General features: G+C 39.5%; 1 protein-coding gene across 1 annotated transcript in view; it reads right to left on the bottom strand.

Moving 5' to 3' along the window:
* Positions 1–24,314, bottom strand: part of KCNH5 (potassium voltage-gated channel subfamily H member 5) — a 390,609-nt gene that overhangs the window by 91,580 nt on the left and 274,715 nt on the right. The window contains exon 9 of the mRNA XM_055436081.2: positions 15,378–15,630. Coding sequence (XP_055292056.2) covers positions 15,378–15,630 — 253 coding nt within the window. The remainder of the gene's footprint in view (positions 1–15,377; positions 15,631–24,314) is intronic.

The following is a 24,314-nucleotide window of genomic DNA, read 5'->3' as shown; positions in this document are numbered from 1 at the left end:
GAGAACAAGGAAATAGTGTTTTATTAAAGAGTTTTTAGTGGCCTGAGATATTCAGCATTTATCCCTTCTTATTCTCCACGTTCAAATTGCCCAACTAACAGTAGAAAAGTGTTTTCTCAGTTTGTATTAGATTTATACTAAATTTGGCCTTGGAGCATGGAATGAAGCAGGGCAAAGGCTAATAGAGTTTTGCCAAGAGAACACCCTGGTCATAGCAAACACCCTCTTCCAGCAACACAAGAAAAAACTCTACACATGGACATCACCAGATGGTCAACACCGAAATCAGACTGATTATATTCTTTGCAGCCAAAGATGGAGAAACTCTATACAGTCAGCAAAAACAAAACCGGGAGCTGACTGTGGCTCAGATCATGAACTCCTTATTGCCAAATTCAGACTGAAATTGAAGAAAGTAGGGAAACCACTAGACCATTCAGACATGACCTAAATCAAATCCCTTATGATTATACAGTGGAAGTGAGAAATAGATTTAAGGGACTAGATTTGATAGAGTGCCTGACGAACTATGGACAGAGGTTCGTGACACTGTACAGGAGACAGGGACCAAGACCTTCCCCATGGAAAAGAAATGCAAGAAAGCAAAATGGCTGTCTGAGGAGGCCTTACAAATAGCTGTGAAAAGAAGAGAAGAGAAAAGCAAAGAAGAAAAGGAAAGATATAAGCACCTGAATGCAAAGTTCCAAAAAATAGCAAGGAGAGATAAGAAAGCCTTCCTCAGCAATCAATGCAAAGAAATAGAGGAAAACAACAGAATAGGAAAAACAAACGATCTCTTTAAGAAAATTAGAGATACCAAAGGAATATTTCATGCAAAGATGGGCTCGATAAAGGACAGAAATGGTATGGACCTAACAGAAGCAGAAGATATTAAGAAGAGGTGGCAAGAATACACAGAGTAACTGTACAGAAAAGACCTTCACGACCAAGATAATCACGATGGTGTGATCACTCACCTGGAGCCAGACATCTTGGAATGTGAAGTCAAGTGGGCCTTAGGAAGAATCACTACGAACAAAGCTAGTGGAGGTGATGGAATTCCAGTTGAGCTATTTCAAATCATGAAAGATGATGCTGTGAAAGTGCTGCACTCAATATGCCAGCAAATTTGGAAAACTCAGCAGTGGCCACAGGACTGGAAAAGATCAGTCTTCATTCCAATCCCAAAGAAAGGCAATGCCAAAGAATGCTCAAACTACCACACAATTGCACTCATCTCACACACTAGTAAAGTCATGCTCAAAATTCTCCAACCCAGGCTTCAGCAATATGTGAACCGTGAACTTCCAGATGTTCAAGCAGGTTTTAGAAAAGGCAGAGGCACCAGAGATCAAATTGCCAACATCTGCTGGATCATGGAGAAAGCAAGAGAGTTCCAGAAAAATATCTATTTCTGCTTCATTGACTATGCCAAAGCCTTTGATTGTGTGGATCACAATAAACCGTGGAAAATTCTGAAAGAGATGGGAATACCAGACCACCTGACCTGCCTCTTGAGAAACTTGTATGCAGGTCAACAAGCAACAGTTAGAACTGGACATGGAACAACAGACTGATTCCAAATAGGAAAAGGAGTACGTCAAGGTTGTATATTGTCACCCTGCTTATTTAACTTCTATGCAGAGTACATCATGAGGAACGCTGGGCTGGAAGAAGCACAAGCTGGAATCAAGATTGCTGGGAGAAATATCAATAACCTCAGATATGCAGATGACACTACCCTTATGGCAGAAAGTGAAGAGGAACTCAAAAGCCTTTTGATGAAAGTGAAAGAGGAGAGTGAAAAGGTTGGCTTGAAGCTCAACATTCAGAAAACAAAGATCATGGCATCTGGTCCCATCACTTCATGCGAAATAGATGGAGAAACAGTGGAAACAGTGTCAGACTTTATTTTTTTGGGGTCCAAAATCACTGCAGATGCTGATTGCAGCCATGAAATTAAAAGACGCTTACTCCTTGGAAGGAAAGTTATGACCGACCTAGATAGTATATTAAAAAGCAGAGACATTACTTTGCCAACAAAGGTCCATCTAGTCAAGGCTATGGTTTTTCTAGTGGTCATGTATGGATGTGAGAGTTGGACTGTGAAGAAAGCTGATCGCCGAAGAATTGATGCTTTTGAACTCTGGTGCTGGAGAAGACTCTTGAGAGTCCCTTGTACATCAAGGAGATCCAACCAGTCCATTCTAAAGGAGATCAATCCTGGGTGTTCATTGGAAGGATTGATGCTAAAGCTGAAACTCTAATACTTTGGCCACCTCATGCGATGAGTTGACTCACTGGAAAAGAGTCTGATGCTGGGAGGGATTGAGGGTAGGAGAAGAAGGGGACAACTGAGAATGAGATGGCTGGATGGCATCACCGACTCGATGGACATGAGTTTGAGTGAATTCCAGGATTTGGTGATGGACAGGGAGGCCTGGCGTGCTGTGATTCATGGGGTCGCAAAGTTTTGGACACAACTGAGTGACCAAACTGAACTGAACTGAAAGTTAGGATCTTAGAGAAACACATTTTACAAAAACAATGTAGATGAAAGAGAAACAGTGGGTAGTCAGTATCTCAAGATAAAACAAAGAAAATGGCAACAGAATACAACACAAGAAACTAAAACTGAAAGCATTTCCCCTAAAGTCAGGAACAAGACAAGGGTGCCCACTCTCACCACTACTATTCAACATAGTTCTGGAAGTTTTGGCCACAGCAATCAGAGCAGAAAAAGACATAAAAGGAATACAAATTGGAAAAGAAGAAGTAAAGCTTTCACTGTTCGCTGATGATATGATCCTCTACACAGAAAACCCTAAAGACTCTACCAGAAAACTACTAGAGCTAATCAATGATTACAGTAAAGTTGCAGGATATAAAATCAACACACAGAAATCCCTTGCATTCCTATACACTAATAATAAGAAAATAGAAAGAGAAATTAAGGAAACTATTCCATTCACTGTTGCAATGAAAACAATTAAATACTTAGGAATATATCTACCTAAGGAAACAAAAGACTTGTACATAGAAAACTATAAAACACTAGTGAAAGTAATCAAAGAGGACACGAATAGATGGAGAAATATACCGTGTTCGTGGATTGGAAGAATAAATATTGTAAAAATGAGTATACTACCCAAAGTAATTTATACATTCAATGCAATCCCTATCAAGCTACCAACAATATTTTTCACAGAACTAGAACAAATAATCTCACAATTTGTATGGAAATACAAAAAACCTCGAATAGCCAAAGCAATCTTGAGGAAGAAGAATGGAACTGGGGGAATTAACCTGCCGGACTTCAGGCTCTATTACAAAGCCACAGTCATCAAGACAGTATGGTACTGGCATAAAGACAGAAATATAGATCAATGGAACAAAATAGAAAGCCCAGAGATAAACCCACGCTCCTATGGACACCTTATCTTCGACAAAGGAGGCAAGAATATAAAATGGAGAAAAGACAGTCTCTTTAACAAGTGGTGCTGGGAAAACTGGTCAGCCACTTGTAAAAGAATGAAACTAGAACACTTCCTAACACCATACACCAAAATAAACTCAAAATGGATTAAAGATCTAAATGTAAGACCAGAAACTATAAAACTCCTAGAGGAGAACGTAGGCAAAACACTCTCCGACATAAATCACAGCAGGATCCTCCAAGACCCACCTCCCAGAATATTGGAAATAAAAGCAAAAATAAACAAATGGGACCTAATTAAAATCAAAAGCTTCTGCACAGCAAAGGAAACTCTAAGCAAGGTGAGAAGACAGCCTTCAGAATGGGAGAAAATAATAGCAAATGAAGCAACTGATAAAGGATTAATCTCCAAATTATACAAGCAGCTCCTGCAGCTTAATTCCAGAAAACTAAGTGACCCAATCAAAAAATGGGCCAAAGAACTAAACAGACATTTCTCCAAAGAAGACATAAAGATGGCTAATAAACACATGAAAAAATGCTCAACATCCCTCATCATCAGAGAAATGCAAATCAAAACCACAATGAGATACCATTTCACACCAGTCAGAATGGCTGCTATCCAAAAGTCTACATGCAATAAGTGCTGGAGAGGGTGTGGAGAGAAGGGAACCCTCTTACACTGTTGGTGGGAATGCAAACTAGTACAGCCACTATGGAGAACAGTGTGGAGATTCCTCAGAAAACTGGAAATAGAACTGCCATATGATCCAGCGATCGCACTCCTGGGCATACACACTGAGGAAACCAGAATTGAAAGAGACACATGTACTCCAATGTTCATTGCAGCACTGTTTATAATAGCCAGGACATGGAAGCAACCTAGATGTCCATCTGCAGATGAATGGATAAGAAAGCTTTGGTACATATACACAATGGAGTATTTCTCAGCCATCATAAAGAATGCATTTGAATCAGTTTTAATGAGGTGGATGAAATTGGAGCCAATTATACAGTGAAGTAAGCCAGAAAGAAGAACATCAATACTGTATATTAACGCATATATATGGAATTTAGAAAAATGGTAACCTGAACCCTGTATAAGAGACTGCAAAAGAGACATAGGCATTTAGAACAGTCTTTGGGACTCTGTGGGAGAGGGTGAAGGTGGAATGATTGGGGAGAATGGAATTGTAGCATGTATATTATCATAAGTGACCAGTCCAGGTTCGACACATAAATTTTCCTCTGTTCAAAAAAAAAAAAAAAGAAAAATCTTGCAAATAAACAATACTCAAAATGGGAAAAAAAAAAAAGAAACTAAAACAGCTTTAAAAAACTTTTGGCAAAACAAAGTGCTGAATAATTTGGCTCATTGAACCTTTACTGAGAACCTATTAAAGAGGTCCTTATCACAGAAGACAGAGAGACAAAAATGAGTAAGACCTTTCAAGTACTCACAACATAGGAGAATAAACAAGTAAAAGACAGATGAAGAACCCTGTATAGGCATGTAATGGAAGCCCACAATAGAGGTACTTAATCCACACCAGGGCAAAAAGGGAGAGAGTAAAACAAGATAAAGAAGCAAGAGACAGAGCAAAAAGAGGAGAAAAGATGTTTTAAACAAAGAAGCAGTGTACGCAATAGCTTGCCAGGAAGATAGAACTTGGTGCTGAGAAAACTTTCTGTAATTCAATATAGTGAAAAGCGAGTAGGAATAGGGAATGGCACAAATAGGCTGGAAATCAGGACACAGCCCAGAACCTAAAAGGCCTCACAGTCCAGGCTAAAAGTCATGTTTTTATCCTGAAGGGGCTAAAAAGCCAATCCTAACAAAGAGACTAAAAAGATATTTTATATTTTAGAAAAATTATTGTGATGGCAGCATAACATAGAATTGGAGGTTGAAAAAAAAAAAAAAGAATTGGAGGTTGAAGTTGACTACAGATAGAAAAGAGATAGGCCTTTCAGATGGTAGTCATGAACCAGAACCAAAATTTTAAGAGCAGTGGTCATGGGAAAGGACATTCAGTTCCATTCAGTTGCTCAGTCATGTGCCAATCTGCGACCCCATGGACTGCAGCACTCCAGGCTTCTGTGTCCATCACCAGCTCCCGGAGCTGAATCAAACTCATGTCCATTGAGTCAGTGATGTCATACAACCATCTCATCCTCTGACGTCCCCTACTCCTCCTGCCTTCAGTCTTTCCCAGCATCAGGGTCTTTTCTAATGAGTCAGTTCTTTGTATCAGGTGGCCAAAGTATTGGAGCTTCAGCTTCAACATCAGACTTTCCAATGAACATTCAGGACTGATTTCCTTTAGCACGGACTCGTTGGATCTCCTTGCAGTCCAAGGAACTCTCAAGAGTCTTTTCCAGCACCACAGTTCAAAAGCATCAATTCTTTCTTAGTCCAACTCTCACATCCATACATGACTACTGGAAAAACTATAGCCTTGATTAGATGGACATATGTTGGCAAAGTAACATCTCTGCTTTTTATTTTAATTTTTTTAAATTTATTTTATTGGAGGCAAATTACCTTACATTAATATATTTGTTGGTTTTGCCATACATTGACACGAGTCATGCTGTCTAGGCTGGGCATAACTTTTCTCCCAAGGAGCAAGCGTCTTTTAATTTCATGACTGCAGCCACCATCTGCAGTGATTTTGGAGCCCAAAAAATAAAGTCTGCCACTGTTTCCACTGTTTCTCCATCTATTTGCCATGAAGTGATGGGACTAGATGCCATGATCTTATTTTCCTGAATGTTCAGTTTTAAGCCAATTTTTTCACTCTCCTCTTTCACTTTCATCAAGAGGCTTTTTAGTTCCTCTTCACTTTCTGCCATAAGGGTGATGTCATCTGCATATCTGAGGTTATTGATATTTCTCCTGGCAATCTTGATTCCAGCTTGTGCTTCCTCGAGCCCAGGATTTCTCATAATGTACTCTGCATATAAGTTAAATAAGCACAATGACAATATACAGCCTTGATGTACTCCTTTTCCTAGTTGGAACCAGTCTGTTGTTCCATGTCCAGTTCTAACTGTTGCTTCCTGACCTGCATACAGATTTCTCAGGAGGCAGGTCAGGTGGTCTGGTATTCCCATCTCTTTCAGAATTTTCCACAGTTTATTGTGATCCATACAGTCAAAGACTTTGGCATAGCCAATAAAGCAGAAAGAGATTTTTTTCTAGAACTCTCATACTTTTTTTCGATGATCCAGCGGATGTTGGCAATTTGATCTCTGGTTCCTCTGCCTTTTCTAAAGTCAGCTTGAACATCTGGAAGTTCATGGGTCATGTATTGTTGAAGCCTGGGTTAGAGAATTTTGAGCATTCTTTTACTAGCATGTGAGATGAGTGCAATTGGGTAGTTGGAGCATTCTTTGGCATAGCCTTTCTTTGGAACTGGAATGAAACTGATATTTTTCAGTCTTGTGGCCACTGCTGAATTGTCCAAATTTGCTGACATATTGTGTGTAGCACTTTCACAGCATCATCTTTTAGGATTTGAAATAGCTCAACTGTAATTCCATCACCTCTGCTAGCTTTGTTAATGTGATGCTTCCTAAGGCCTACTTGACTTCACATATCAGGATGTCTGGCTCTAGGTGAGTGATCACACCATCATAATTATCTGGGTCATGAAGATCTTTTTTGTACAGTTCTTCTGTGTATTGTTGTTACCTCTTCTTAATATCTTCTGCTTCTGTTAGGTCCATACCATTTCTATCCTTTATTGAGCCCATCTTTGCATGAAATGTTCCCTTGGTATCTCTAATTTTCTTGAAGAGATCTCTAGTCTTTCCCATTCTATTGTTTTCCTCTATCTCTTTACACTGATACCTGAGGAAGGCTTTCTTATCTCTCCTTGCTATTCTTTGGAACTCTGCATTCAAATGGGTATATCTTACCTTTTCTCCTTTGCATTTTGCTTCCTTTCTTTTCACAGCTATTTGTAAGACCTCCTCAGACAGCCATTTTGCTTTCTTGCATTTCTTTTTCTTGGGGATGGTCTTGATCCCTGTCTCCTGTACAATGTCATGAGCCTCTGTCCATAGTTCATCAGGCATTCTGTCTGTCAGATCTAGTCCCTTAAATCTATTTCTCACTTCCACTGTATAATTGTTAGGGATTTGATTTAGGTCATACTTGAATGGTCCAGTACTTTCTTCAATTTCAGTCTGAATTTGGCAATAAAGAATTCATGATCTGAGCCACAGTCAGCTCCCGGTATTGTTTTTGCTGACAGTATAGAGCTTCTCCACCTTCGGCTGCAAAGAATATAATCAGTCTGATTTCAGTGTTGACCATCTGGTGATGTCCATGTGAGGAGTCTTCTCTTGTGTTGTTGGAAGAGGGTGTTTGCTTTGACCACTGCGTTCTCTTGGCAAAACTCTATTAGCCTTTGCCATGTTTCATTCTATACTCAAAGGCCAAATTTGCCTGTTACTCCAGGTGTTTCTTGACTTCCTACTTTTGCATTCCAGTCCCCTATAATGAAAAGGACATCATTTTCGGGTGTTAGTTCAAGAAGGTCTTGTAGGTCTTCATAGAACCCTTCAACTTCAGCTCCTTCAGCATTACTGGTCGGGGCATAGACTTAGATTACCATGATATTGAATGGCTTGCCTTGGAAGAAACAGAGATCATTCTGTTTTTTTTGAGATTCCACCCAAGTACTGAATTTATAGACTTTTTTGTTGACTATGGTGGCTACTCCATTTCTTCTAAAAGATTCTTGCCCACAGTAGTTAATATAATGGTGATCTGAGTTAAATTCACCCATTCCAGTCCATTTTAATTCACTGATTCCTAAAATGTCAGTGTTCACTCTTGCCATCTCCTGTGACCACTTCTAATTTGCCTTGATTCATGGGCCTAACATTCCAGGTTCCTAAGTAATATTGCTCTTTACAACATCAGACCTTGTTTCCATCACCAGTCACAACCACACCTGGGTGTTGTTTTTGTTTGGCTCCATCTCTTCAGTCTTTCTGGAGTTATTTCTCCACTGATCTCCAGTAGCATATTGGGCACCTACCGACCTGGGGCGTAGCTCATCTTTCAGTGTCCTATATTTTTGCCTTTTCATACTGTTCATGGGGTTCTCAAGACAAGAATACTGAAGTGGTTGCCATTCCCTCCTCTAGTGGACCTCATTTTGACAGAATTCTCCACCACGACCTGTCCATCTTGGGTGGCCCCCCATAGAAAGGACATTAAGTATAGGTTAAAGAGATACCAAGAAAATAGAATGAACAAGATCAGTGTTGAAAGATGGCAGGGAAAGGGTGTGAAGTTAAGTAGTTAAGTCTAAACTTTGTGTTGTTGTTTAGTCACTAAGTCGTGTCCAACTCTTGGTGACCCCATGGACTTTAGCCCACCAGGTTCCTCTGTTCATGGGATTTCTTAGGCAAGAATACTGAGTGAGTTGCCATTTCCTTCTCTTAGATATCTTCCAAACCCAGAGATCAAACCCAGGTATCCAGCACTGGCAGGAGGACTTTTTTCCTTTTTTTTTTTTTTACTACTGAGGCAGCAGGGAAGTCTAAGTCTAAATTACCAGATATAAAGACTATATTTTACCCTAAAATCTACATACTGAAGAACTCTAAAGTGTATAGTTTAAGCCATAGACAAGCAATGTTTTACTCACTACTTAGAAAATTTAAAAGAAGACAGGTATGAGTTTTTTAAAGCAAATAACTGGTTTACATTCATAAAAATGTCTAAATTAACTAAGTTCATCATCATCACAATATGTAGAGCCTACTTATTTGGTTCATAGTACAGCATCTCAAAACAGAAAAATGTGGATACAAAAGAAAATAATTTTCTGGAGCTTGGGAAAAGCCCTTTAAAGAGTTTTAAGTGTGAAACACTTGACTTTCAACAAGTATACAGGAAGAAATCTTAGCCACAACACTAAAGTAACATTTTCACAGATTCTCAAAATAGAAGAATATTATTCATTCACATCTTTTTTGGGGGGGGGGATAAAAATAAGAAGCATATTTTGAGTTCTTATGTTTTCTTTGAGAGAAATTTTCAAATTCTTTGAAGAATTTATGTTTTCTTTGATAATGGACAAATGTTTATAAGAGATAAACTGATTTTAAATAACAATTCTAATTAAAATGGAATCTTTACCCAGGTAATAGAAATTACACACTTAATGTGTTATGTTGTGTTCTGTGTGTGCACTCAGTCTTGCCCAACTCTCTGTGGACTCCATTGACTATAGACCACCAGACTCCTAAGTCCATGGAGTTTTCCAGGCAAGGATACGTCAGTCAGGTTGCCATTTACTACTCCAGGGGATCTTCCTCACCCAGGGATTGAACTTACATCTCCTGTATTGGAGGCAGATTCTTTATCACTGTGCCACCTGGGAAGCCATTTTATATTATTAAGTTCATTTAATTCTGTCTCTTTCTTCTTCTCTTATGCCTTCTTCCTTCAACTTAAAAACAACATCTAAGCCTCTGTTCAAACTCTACATAAATAAGCACGGTTCTCTTAGGAACTTAAAGTTACAGTTAACAGACTTAGATATACATTGCCTTAGATTAATAATTCTAAGCATATGATTTTAATAATTAGTGAAAAGAGAAAAGTCAAATTCTGAAAGCAGCAAATCAACTATTTTAGAAGATGGGTCTAAAGATAGTGGGGAAATGCCATTTGTATAGTCTCTTATCAGGTACAGTATACTTTGTCAGACACTTAAAAATAATCCAGAAAGAAAAACACCAATACAGTATCAGTTCAGTTCAGTTCAGTTCAGTCGCTCAGTCGTGTCCGACTCTCCGCGAATACAGTATACTAACGCATATATATGGAATTTCAGTTCAGTTCAGTTCAGTCGCTCATTCGTGTCCAACTCTCTGTGACCCCATGAATCACAGCACCCAGGCCTCCCTGTCCATCACCAACTCCCAGAGTTCACTCAAACTCATGTCCACAGAGTTGGTGATGCCATCTAGCCATCTCATTCTCTGTCGTCCCCTTCTCCTCCCGCCCCCAACCTTTCCCAGCATCAGAGTCTTTTCCAGTGAGTCAATTCGTCGCATGAGGTGGCCAAAGTATTGCAGTTTCAGTTTTAACATCAGTCCTTCCAATGAACATCCAGGATTAATCTCCTTTAGAAAGGACTGGTTAGATCTCCTTGCAGTACAAGGGACTCTCAAGAGTCTTCTCCAACACCACAGTTCAAAAGCATCAATTCTTCAGTGATCAGCTTTCTTCACAGTCCAACTCTCACATCCATACATGACCACTGGAAAAACCATAGCCTTGACTAGACGGACCTTTGTTGGCAAAGTAATGTCTGTGCTTTTTAATATACTATCTAGGTCGGTCATAACTTTCCTTCCAAGGAGTAAGCGTCTTTTATTTCATGGCTGCAATCAGCATCTGCAGTGATTTTGGAGCCCAAAAAAATAAAGTCTGACACTGTTTCCACTGTTTTTCCATCTGTATGGAATTTAGAAAGATGCAAGTGATAACCCTGTATACGAGACAGCAAAAGAGACACAGATGTATAGAACAGTCTTTGGGACTCTGTGGGAGAGGGTGAGGGTGGGATGATTTGGGAGAATGGCATTGAAACATGTATGCTGTCATATGTGAAACGAATCACCAGTTCAGGGTCAATGCATGTTACAGGATGCTCGGGGCTGGTGTGCAGGGATGACCCAGAGGGAGGATAAAGGGAGGAGGGAGATGAGAGGGGAGGTTCAGGAGAGGGAACTCATGTGCACCCAGGGCGGATTCATGTCAATGTATGGCAAAACCAACCAATATAATAATGTAAAATAATTAGCCTCCAATAAAAAAAAAAAAGTAATCTGGCTATTTTAGGCATACCAATAAATCTGTTCATATTAATTAATTATAGGGTAAAAACTAAAATGCAAGAAGATATTAAAGCACATACAATATTATGTATGCATCATGAACTTAATTTGGAATTCTTTGGTTTTATAAAAAGTGGGAAGGTCAAAAGAAAAAAAAAAGTGGAGGTGTAAGAACTGAAAGAACTTCAATTTAGAAAAAGACATGAACTGCAATTATCTTCATGTGCCCTATTTAGAAAACATCTTGAAGCCATCTCTCCATGTTAAAAGAGAAGGTATTTATTGACTATATTTTTATCTTTCCATTAATTAGTTCTGCTTCAGAACTTATTCATTAAACACCTTAACACTTTTGACACACTAAAGAATTATGGAGCTACCAAGAGACTGTTGAGAGGCAAAGATCCAAGGGAACGAACTGCACCTGGTTTTTGGATTCAGAGATTTTAATTAATTTTAAAATGACCTCACCTCTACTTTTCAACTGGCAAATAAATCAGCGTAAGAGAGAGCAAGGCCTAAATATTTCTCCTATCAGATCAACTTAGACAAATTCTCATTTTTCTGAGGTATATGCAGATGGGGGAGGGGATGCTGTTTCTGTCTGACCCTTACAAGGGTTGTGATGAAAAAGAAAAGAGTTTAATGCTAAAAGTCACAATTCAGCTGAAGATATAATAGTTACAAATATCTGTGTACCAAATAACACAGTAATAAACGTTATAAATAGCAAACTACAGGAAATACAAAGAGACATAGATACAACACATTAATAATAAAATAACATGTCACTCTTAGTTCCAGGATAGATCAAAAGGAAAAAAAAAATAAGTAAAGATACAGAAAACCTAATTAACTTACTCAATAAGGTAGAAAACCTTGATATATGCCAAACTTCCTGTGCTGATAACTTTTGCAACTTTTCATTAAGTTTGCGATTATTACAAAATTCAGTTCAGTTCAGTTCAGTCGCTCAGTCGTGTCTGACTCTCCGCGACCCCATGAATCACAGCACGCCAGGCCTCCCTATCCATCACCAACTCCCAGAGTTCACTCAAACTCATGTCCACAGAGTCGGTGATGCCATCCAGCCATCTCATTCTCTGTCGTCCCCTTCTCCTCCCGCCCCCAACCTTTCCCAGCATCAGTTAGGCTACTAAAATATTAGAAATAAGAAAAAGTAGGATTGTAAAAAGAATGAACAGTCAGCATAGTGTCAGAAGTGATGTGGATGGATTACTCCTTTTCCCTCTCCCTCTCCTAAAACATTGTTATACATCTTAAGTGTTAAATAAAAAACAAAAATCCTTTTTAATTATAAAAGAAGTATTGTTGGCTTAGAAAAGTCTGAAAACATGCATCCCCAGTGGAAACCACACTGTGAAGTCACACAAAAGAGCTGGTGAGACAATCTACAAGTCAAGAAGCTGGTTCATTAAGAAAGACCCTTCTGGCAGGTTCCATGCCCCTGAGATGAAGCACAGGTGGCAACAGGCATAAGCTTCAGCAGGCTCACAGATGGAACCTATAAGCCATGTGAGCACAAGAGCATATCTGGACCACGGCAGACACACTTGTTGGGACATGTGGTACAAACATCTCTCACATATGACGTCACACACTGTCTCCTGAAGAAAGTCACTATGAGTCCACACTCCTACTCCACAATCTCCTCAGACTGCCTTCCTATAAAGCCAGATTGGTAGAAGGTGAAACACCAAGGCAGAGTTCTCAAAGGTTTTCTCCACAACTATCTTGTCGCTGATGATCCAAATCACAGACACCATGAGGATGTGACTTTGGCCAGCACTAGGGCACCTAGGCGGCCCTTTGAGCCTCTCCAGCATCATGCCTTCCCCCACCCCCGTCCCTGCACTTATCTCTTCCTTGGAAGACCACGTCCAGGGCAAATTTTTTTTTTAAACAGAAACCTTTTGATTGCCTTTTGGCTGAGCTAATCTTTGTTAGAGACCCACAGAATAAAGGAAAGAAAGTTTGCCAGAGAGGTATACATGTAATTTAACTCATTAAACCAAGAGATGAAAAGTCTCTGATATGTTCAGATTTTTGAGGAGGATAAACAAAAAGTATTCATTCAAGGAAATAAAATATGACAGATATACGATGAGACTGGACCAATACCCAGAGGCCCTGTGTTCATTTTTACTGTGTCATTGGGCAAACCTAGCTACCATTTTATTTTAAAATGAAAAGAAAATGCATTTTGTCTGTTTCACTGAGCAAATGATTCCAGCTTAGCAGACCTAGCCCAGAGGCACTGCACTCAGGGCTCTCTCAATCCATCTTTTTAGAAAAGAAACTAGCAAGGTGAAGCTGCAATGAAGAAAATGGGGCAAAACAAATGACAATGAGTGCACAGTCTAGGAAATTTATCACAACAGTACTCGCTTTATTATATTTGATGTCTGCTATCCCACCCACCATTGACATGTACATATAGGAAAAAATACACCTGTTTTGGGCTTGTGTTTTATCATCTTCTTTAAGCAAACAAGAATTGTTGTAGTGCGTATATGCTACATTTTACCACAAAGGATTGTTCTGGTGAAAAGTACACTTTTTATGAAGTATTATATAACTCCTTTATGCTCCAGGAAACAAAGCAGAACACACACCAAGCAACATTAAACACACCCAGAGTGCTGATTCTAAGAGCTTCATGCATTTTTCCAACCAAACAAAAAATAAATAAAAATAGCTTCTAAAAGAAATTTATGTATAAATGTAATATTATTTCTCAACAGTTAAAGAAAGTTTTACGAACAATAGTGTTCAGTCATTTGCATCCTTCAACTAATTTTTGTAACCCTTACAAGTTTATTGAACCTGTTTTCTTAGGAAGAGTCATTTTTTCTTAATTCTCAATTCTGTCTTTTTCTGGTAATTGTGCTTTTTGAATCAACCCTTCATTTGGGGGCTGGATTTTGCTTTTGCAGTTTCTAAAATACACAGTCAATTTTTTACTTATGAGAATAAGCAGCATTCAAGCTATGGTAGGTTGACCTCAGTAGCTAAAAAATCCAATAGTTTAAAAATTGAGCTCATTTTTCATGAGACAGAAGCCATGAAAAAATGTGATCAAAAGAGAGCTGACATCCTACAATTCTAACTTATTTTACTTGAAGAAACACAAGAAATTATTCTCCTCTGGCCTCATTATTGCTTCCTTTTTTATCTATGTGGACTTCATGCTGCAGATATTTGAGCAGAAAATGATCTAAAATATCATTTAGCAATTTTTACCAAGATAAAATGTAAAATGGATTACACTGTCCCCAAACATGCAATTTAAAAAAAATTTTTCACTCACATATACTGTCACTGCCTTTTTTCATTAGCACAACTATATCAGGTCTCTGAATTTTAGAACAAATTTATTACTAGCTGAATGATTTTTCTCACTCATAAATATAGATGGGTAGAACCAGCTTTAAAAACCTATGTTTACTTGCATTGTGATCATTTCAATATAACAGGTCAAATTCAACCACACCTCCTCATTACTTTCTGCTCATTACTCAGGTCCGCAGCAAGCAAGCAGAAAGTTTTGTGGAAAGATGATCTGGACTCAAGCACTAATTCTCAGGTAACTAGCTGAACCAGCCACTGAACTGGTTGGCTGTTATTGGATGTATAAATCTTCAGTTTATATATCTCTAAAGGGAAGTGTTGATCTGCAAAGGTTCTGTTGTCCCTCTGAGACAAATACTGTAGCTTACTAACCTGACAATCATTTCACAAGCCATTTTCACACTTACCAACATGGAAGTTCAGTCACCCTAGGCTGTGATCACCTTTCATCTAAAAGGCATTGTCATATTGTTGCCAAAGAAAGTTTAATCAAACCCTCATGCAGTCCATTAAGCTATGACCAATACTAATGTTCTGTGCTGAAATAGCATTACTAGTTTTCACTGAGATTTATCATCTCATTAGTGACCCAATTTCCAAAGTCACCCAGCAAAGGAAATTTCTCTTAAGAAACCTGAGAAGTAAAACCTCTAAAATTGTTACACGTTTGCTACTACATTAGGAAAGTTCACAGTACCTAAAATAGCCACCACCTCATCATCCTGGATGACTTCCAAGGATCCTGACACCACAAAGCAGAGGGCATCCACACTTTCTCCAGCATGGTAAATGAGGTCCCCAGGAGCACAGTGAATAGTTTGGAATTCTACTGCCAAGGCTCGCAGACACCCATCGCTGGCCAATCGAAAAGCAGGATGTTCATTAAAAACCTTCCGGTTTAGATGAACACAGATATCAGCTCTCATGTCCTTGGGACAGATGGAGAGGACCTGAAGAAAGTGAGAGATGAATAAGTAAGAAGAAAAAAGAGAGAAAGACTATTTCCAACAAAAAGGAATCTGACAAATACTTATCGACTATGGCACAGTCTGTAAAATGCTGTATTGAGGAAAAAGGTAACGAGCCACAGCTCTGCTCCAAAAGATCTAATAATCCAGTGAGATGGGCTGATGACCATATGGGCTATTACAACACAGCACCATGTAGTGAGTTTCTGAGTGGATATGGATCTCATCATGGAGTGAAGACAGTCTTAAGACGGCTGGGAAGAGTCTCAGAAAAGAATGTATTATAATGTCATCAAATAAATAAAATAGGTCATTAACATTCATTTCAGTTTAGCTGCTACCTTATAATTTTTTTCATAACTACCTCAAAATTCAGGATAACGGACCTTACCACACATTGGAAGTGGATTCATATTAACCAATTACAAGACAACAAAATCAACAAAAGCATCACTGCAATATGTCATGCCACTTGACATGCTGATAACAGCTCCACTCTCAATATGTTTTCTTCACTCTGAAATATTTTTATTTTACCAATAAATTTATGTTCAGGGAGCAAAAGGGTATTCACAAGCCTTCTGTAAGGCTTAAAAAACTGGCAATGTCCACGCTGGCAGAGGTGGGCACTGCAGGCTGCATGGTAGCCCTTGCTCATTCAGGTCTTTGACTCCTAAAGACTGCTGAGAGCAACAGCAGAATTCAAGCTCCAAGCACCATTTAGAAGTGGGGACAAATGGCAGAAACATGCTTGAAGAGACTGAGGTATAGAAATTTTATTCCCTGTAGCTTTCAGACAAAGCAATTAAAGACCCAGATTAAAATGGACACATAATCACATTATCATCAGAGCATCATCGAGCAAGATATGATTATAGAAGTCAGGATAGTCCATGTGAAAGGTGCATGTGCAAACTCAGAATCCCCTCCCAACTCCCTTGGTAAACTCTTCCTTATAATCAGAAATGTTTTTCTTTGATAGAATTTGAATCCCTTGAGCTGAAGTCTAAGTTGATTTGTCCTCATTAAATTATACCAAATAATATTTTCATATAAAATAGTTTTCTTTCCTATGCTAATTGCATTTTAACCTTTAAAAAATGACCTAAGGCCTGGAATATTCCTTTCACTTGGAGCTCACTATCCATGAAAAGCAGGTTGCTTCTGTTTGTAGAAGACGAGCCATCATAAATGTAAAGACCTTAATTAAATTATGCTTTCAATATCCATCCCCTTAACCTTTCCTAATATTGTGATACCATGTCATATCACTTCAGGATCTTTGCGGATTTTTTCTTACTCTTCTGAATTCCTATGTGCAATAGTGATCAGCTCTCCTATGTTTCTGAAAGAGTTCATCTTTGAAAAAAGGAACATCTAACAGAACTATAGAAGCAATTGGCACTTTCCACATCAGTTAGTTTCCATAACAATACAATGTTTTCTTTACTATATTAACTTTCAGTGACTCCTGAAAATAGTCTTTCAGTGGGCACTTACTGAGCTTCTACCGTGAGGCATGTCACTGCATTAAATTCCTGGAACTAGAAGGGTAATATGCTGTCTTTGCTTTGGCGGAGCTAACGATGAAGTAGGGGGAGGTAGGAGGTAAAAACACAATTATAATACAGTGAGAAAAGTATGATAGGGGAATGGCCATGGTGACATGGAAGTGTGCCTACAGGTATCATGAAAGATCAGCCTCAGAAGGTCATAGGTCTGGGTACAGATCTACCACTTACCTTTGTAACCTAAGGCAACTTATTTATCACTCTGAATCTCATCTGTGAAATGGGATGATAGTGTTTATTTCATAGGTTCATTGTAGAAATTAAATGAAAGGATTTGAGTTTAGCCCAGCTTTGTCTTGCACATGGTAAATGCTAAAGAAAGACTAGGCTTTATTTTCCCTACCGAACATTGGAGTATTCCAACAAAATGTAATGTTTTTCAGCTCTCTTTAAAAGCAATTTGTTTTTTTTTTTTTCCATTCTCCATGCCTGCCTGAATTCTGTTTCTTGACTGTTTGATGAAGTTCTAGGAAGAATTAAGAAAGTATTTCTGCATGAGCCTGAATATATTTCAAGTTTTACCTAATATGAATATTTTCCTCAAGTTGAAAATAGAATTGGTGCTAGGGGAGCAAAAATCGTAAAAGCAATTTTAAAATATATACATACATGTATAAATATTACACTGAATAGTTTAATGGTCAAACAGATCAGTCTATTTCTATTTTGTTGCCTTATAGAATTTTCATTGTTTTATATTCATTTTAAATCTTTTTAAATATTTCTTTCAAGATTCAAGCAGAAAATGAAATCTCCCAGTATTAGCAATATTCTCTGTTCAGTAGCATATCAAAAGAGGACTTTTATTACATTTTAAGTGCATTTTTCTTTTCTTCACTTTCCTTAAGACATTGACATTTTTATTATTTTGATTCACAGTATAAAGTCCAAATGTCATAAAGTGGCAAATTAAAACTAAGTGTTAAATAGACCAAAGTCACACCTACTGGCAAGCTCCATTCCAATCCCTTATATATAGCATGTGTCTGTCATCGAGACATGAGCATAATCTTTTTTTTTCTGTAAATGAAACCCCTAATAAGTATCTTTGTGTTGATGCTTGTGCTCAGTCATGTCCAACTCTCTGTAATCCCATGGACTGTAGCCCACCAGGCTCCTCTATCCATGGAATTTTCCAGGCAAGAACACTGGAGGGGTTGCCATTTCCTCCTCTAGAGGATCTTCCTGACATAAGGATTGAACCTTTATCTCTTGTGTCTCCTACATTAGCGAGCAGGTTCTTTACAACTGCACCACCTGGGAAGCTAATAAAATGTCTTGCCTGAATGTGTGTGTGTTAAGTCACTGCTGCTGCTGCTGCTAAGTTGCTTCAGTCATGTCCGACTCTGTGCGACCCCATAGACAGCAGCCCACCATGCTCCCCCGTCCCTGGGATTCTCCAGGCAAGAACACTGGAGTGGGTTGCCATTTCCTTCTCCAATGTGTGAAAGTGAAAAGTGAAAGTGAAGTCGCTCAGTCATGTTTGACTCCTAGCGACCCCATGGACTGCAGCCTACCAGGCTACTCCGCCCATGGGATTTTCCAGGCAAGAGTACTGGAGTGGCTTGCCATTGCAGTGGTGCCCAATTCTTTGCGACTCAATAGACAGTAGCCCGCCAGGCTCCTGTGTCCATGGGATTCTCCATGCAAGAATACTGGAGTGGGTTGTCACACCCAGCTCCAGGATTCTTCCTGATTCAGGGATCGAAACTGTCTCTCTTATGTCTCCTGCATTGGCAGGCAGGTTATTTGCCACTGTTGCCAACTGGAAAGCCCAATAAGTGTCTTATGCAAGGCAAAATTTAGTTTTAAGTTATAAAATAAAACTTTCAAGATAACTGTCACACCTGGTCCATTATTCCCAATTTCAATTTTTTCTGCTTTGAATGTCATATCCAATCTCTTGTCAGATAGCTCCCAACTGGGTATCTTATCAGTTCACTTCAGACACTCAGCCATATCCAACTCTGTGACCCCATGGAATGTAGCATTTTGGCTTCCCTATCCATCACCAATTCCCAGAGCTTCCTCAAACACATGTCCATGGAGTCGGTGATGTCATTCAAACATCTCATCCTCTGTAGTCCCCTTCTCTTCCTGCCTTCAATCTTTCCCAGCATCAGAGTCTTTTCTAAGGAGCCAGTTCTTTCCATCAGGTGGCCAAGGTATTGGAGCGTCAGCTTCATCATCAGGATGAATATTCAGGACTGAATTCCTTTACGACTGACTGGTTGGATCTCCTTGCAGCCCAAGGGACTCTCAAGAGACTTCTCCAACACCACAGTTCAGAAGCATCAATTTTTCAGTGCTCAGCTTTCTTTATGTGAGAGATTCAAGTCTCACATCCACACATTATTACTGGAAAAACCATAGCTTTGACTATACGACGGACCTTTGATGATAAAATAATGTCTATGCTTTTTAATATGCTGTCTAGGTTGGTCATAGCTTTTCTTCCAAGGAGAAAGCGTCTTAATATCATGGCTGCAGTCAACATCTGCAGTGACTTTGGAGCCCTCAAAAATAAAATCTGTCACTGTTTCCATTGTTTTCCCATTTATTTGCCATGAAGTGATGGGACTGGATCACAACAAACTGTGGAAAATTCTTAAAGAGATGGGAATAACAGACCACCTGACCTGCCTCCTGAGAATCTATATGTAGGTCAAGAAGCAACAGTTAGAACCGAACATGAAACAACAGACTGGTTCCAAATCAGGAAAGGAGTACATCAAGGCTGTACATGGCACCCTTGCTTATTTAACTTATATGCAGAGTACAGCATAAGAAATGCTGGGCTGGAGGAAGCACAAGCTGGAATCAAGATTGCCAGGAGAAATACCAATAACCTCATATAGGCAGATGACACCACACTTACAGCAGAAAGTGAAGAACTAAAGAGTATTTGATGAAAGTGAAAGAGCAGAGTAAAAAAGTTGGCTTAAAACTCAAAATGCAGAAAACTAGGATTATGGCATTGGATCCCAACAGTTCATATCAAATAGATGGAGAAACAAAGGAAACAGTGACAGACTTTATTTTTTTGGGCTCCAAAATCACTGCAGATGATGACTGCAGCCATAAAATTAAAAGACGCTGGCTCCTTGGAAGAAAAGTTATGACCAACCTAGACAGCATATTAAAAAGCAGACATTACTTTGCCAACAAAGGTTCGTTTAGTTAAAGCTATGGTTTTTCCAGTAGTCATGTATGGATGTGAGAGTTGGACTATAAAGAAAGCTGAATGAAGAAGAATTGATGCTTTTGAACTGTGGTGTTGGAAAAGACTCTTTAGAGTCCCTTGGACAGAAAGGAGATCCAAACAGTCCATCCTAAAGGAAATCAGTCCTGAATTTTCACTGAAAGGACTGATGGTGAAGCTGAAACTCCAATACTTTGGCCACCTCATGCGAAGAACTGATTCACTGGAAAAGACCCTGATGCTGGGAAAGATTGAAGGCAGGAGGAGAAGGGGATGACAGAGGATGAGATGGTTGGATGGTACCACCGACTCAATGGACATAAGTTTGAGTAAGCTCTAGGAGTCAGTGATGGACAGGGAGGCCTGGCATGCTGCAGTCCATGGGGTTTCATAGAGTTGGACATGACTGGGTGACTGAACTGAACTGATGGGACTGGATGCCATGATCTTATTTTTTGAAAGCTGAGTTTTAAGTCAGCTTTTTCACTCTATTCTTTCATTTTCAAAAAGCTGTTTTGCTCCTCTTCAATTTTTTCCGTAAGGGTGGTGTCATCTGCATATCTGAGGTCATTGATATTTCTCCTGGCAGTCTTGATTCTAGCTTTTGCTTCATTCCAACCTGGCATTTCACATGATGTACTCTTATAGTCATAAACAAATGAAGCTACATTTCAGTAGACTATATCTAATTAACAATGACTTCTTTTATTTGACTCCAGGGTTTTTTTTTATCCTCTCTTCATGTCCTGCTGCTGCTGCTGCTGCTAAGTAAAATTCAGTCATGTCTGACTCTGTGCAACCCCATAGACTGTAGCCCACCAGGCTCCTCTGTCCACAGGATTCTCTAGGCAAGAATACTGGAGTGAGTTGCCATTTTCTTCTCTGTCTTCATGTCCAGGTAGTAATAAATCAAAGTGTATTCTTAATTAAGACAATAAGCTTTGTCTTTGGAAGAGCTCTGGCTATATATATGGGATCATTTTTAGAATTCTGCAAGTTGAGTTCAGTTCAGTCACTCAGTCATGTCCAACTCTGCAACCCCTTGATTGCAGCATGCCAAGTTTCCCTGTCCATCACCAACTCCCAGAGCTTGCTCAAACTCATGTCCATAGAGTGGGTGATGCCATCCAACCATCTCATCCTCTGTTGTACCCTCTCCTCCTGCCTTCAATCTTTCCAGCATCAGGGTCTTTTTAAGTGAGTCATTTCTTTGCATCAGGTGGCCAAAGTACTAGAGCTTCAGCTTTATCATCAGTCTTTAAAATGAATATTTAGGATTTATTTACTTTAGAATTGACATATTAGGATTGATATATATAAGGAATCATTTTTAGAATTCTGCAAAACAAGTGTGAAAAAAGAGAAAGTATGCCACGGTCTGAAAAAAAGATAACATTTTTGATACCAGTTTCATTAAACCCAAGATCAAGAGGTATCTTAACAGATTACCCTCAGACTCCAAAGAGCTAATCTCAACACTGAGACTCATATGTGTTTTACTCATAGTAAAACACAAATATCTCACTTTCTTAGAAATCTAAAGACTCGCTTCCCCACCAGATACAACTCAAGTCTTAAGCAAGCACACAAGGCTCTTTATAGTGAAAGTCTCTTCCAGCCACATCTCTTACTATCTTCCTTCAACCTTGCATCCAAGTCACATATTTCTTCCCTGTCTAAAGTTGGGCTTGCCTTGTGGCTCAGCTGGTAAAGAATCATCCTGCAATGCCGGAGATCTAGTTTCAATCCCTGGGTTGGGAAGATCCCCTGGAGAAGAGAAAGGCTACCCACTCCAGTATCCTGGCCTGGAGAATTCCATGCGCTGTACAGTCCATGGGGTCACAGAGTCGGACACGACTGAGTGACTTTCACTTTCATTTTCAAAGTTGCCATGCTCACTTGTGGTTGGTTCCCTTTTTACACGCTGTTCCTTTGACTGGCATACCTCATCATCTCATTCTCTGCCTTCTCACCTCCATTCCATCCATCAAAACACTTATCATCCCTGGTTGTTTCACAAATACAATTTACACACAGCTCTATCATAGATTTTTAAATCATATAGAAGGGGAAAATGAGAGTAACAGGTGTTGTAATCTGCATTTTTAAATAATAGCACAATAGTAATATTAAATTATCACAGAAGTGAAAAAACTTTATCCTAAAGTTTTTAAACTTTTATTTACAGCAGTAGAATTATCCTTTACACTTTTAATGCAATCTAACCTTATGACTGAACGACTTCACTCTCACTTTTCACTTTCACACATTGGAGAAGGAAATGGCAACCCACTCCAGTGTTCTTGCCTGGAGAATCCCAGGGACGGGGGAGCCTGGTGGCCTGCCGTCAATGGGGTCACACAGAGTCGGACACGATTGAAGTGACTTAGTGGCAGCAGCAGCAACCTTATGTCTACCTGATATATAAAGCAGATACATGTGGCATTATGCTGGGTGAAAATCTGATAGAAAAGCTGACTCCAGGGAGGGCTCCAGAAGACACATTCATTCATTTAACTCACAACACTAAGCTCTGGTTATGTACTAGCCACATGCAGGCTACTCTGCAGGGCCTCCAGATCTGTCAGATAAAACTCTCATGGTGCCTATCTCCCTGGAGCTTCCAGTCATGAACAGTCTGAAAAATCAGTTCCTAGTCCAGTGCCCCATTTTACAGAAGGGCATCAAATGTGCTCAACGTTTCTCAAAAAATTCAGGTCAGCTCAGTTCAGTCGCTCAGTTGTGTCCGACTCTTTGCAACCCCATGAATCACAGCACGCCAGGCCTCCCTGTCCATCACCAACTCCCGAAGTTCACTCAAACTCATGTCCATCGAGTCGGTGGTGCCATCCAGCCATCTCATTCTCTGTCGTCCCTTCTCCTCCCGCCCCCAATCCTTCCCAGCATCAGAGTCTTTTCCAGTGAGTCAGCTCTTCGCAGGAGGTGGCCAAAGTATTGGAGTTTCAGCTTTAGCATCAGTCCTTCCAATGAACACCCAGGACTGATCTCCTTTAGAATGGACTGGTTGGATCTCCTTGCAGTCCAAGGGACTCTCAAGAGTCTTCTCCAGCACCACAGTTCAAAAGCATCAATTCTTCAGCGATCAGCTTTCTTCACAGTCCAACTCTCACATCCATACATGACCACTAGATAAACCATAGCCTTGACTAGACGGACCTTGGTTGGCAAAGTAATGTCTCTGCTTTTTAATATACTATCTAGGCTGGTCATAACTTTCCTTCCAAGGAGTAAGTGTCTTTTAATTTCATGGCTGCAATCAGCATCTGCAGTGATTTTGGAGCCCAAAAATAGAAAGTCTGACACTGTTTCCACTGTTTCCCCATCTATTTCCCAAGAAGTGATGGGACCAGATGCCATGATCTTTGTTTTCTGAATGTTGAGCTTCAAGCCAACCTTTTCACTCTCCTCTTTCACTTTCATCAAGAGGCTTTTGAGTTCCTCTTCACTTTCTGCTATAAGGGTGGTGTCATCTGCATTATTGATATTTCTCCTGGCAATCTTGATTCCAGCTTGTGCTTCTTCCAGCCCAGTGTTCCTCATGATGTACTCAGCATATAAGTTAAATAAGCTGGGTGACAATATACAACCTTGACGTACTCCTTTTCCTATTTGGAATCAGTCTGTTGTTCCATGTCAGTTCTAACTGTTGCTTCCTGACCTGCTGCTGAAGCCTGGCTTGGAGAATTTTGAGCATGACTTTACTAGCGTGTGATATGAGTGAAATTGTGTGGTAGTTTGAGCATTCTTTGGCATTGCCTTTCTTTGGGATTGGAATGAAGACTGACCTTTTCCAGTCCTGTGACCACTGCTGAGTTTTCCAAATTTGCTGGCATATTGAGTGCAGCACTTTCACAGCATCATCTTTCAGGATT

This window comes from Moschus berezovskii, chromosome 9 (assembly GCF_049115385.1).
Source record: "Moschus berezovskii isolate FMDL1 chromosome 9, NW_MosBer_1.0, whole genome shotgun sequence".
In the NCBI taxonomy this organism is placed as follows: Eukaryota; Metazoa; Chordata; class Mammalia; order Artiodactyla; family Moschidae; genus Moschus; species Moschus berezovskii.
The sequence above is the reverse complement of the archived record's forward strand: the minus strand, read 5'-3'. Positions and strand labels throughout refer to the sequence as shown.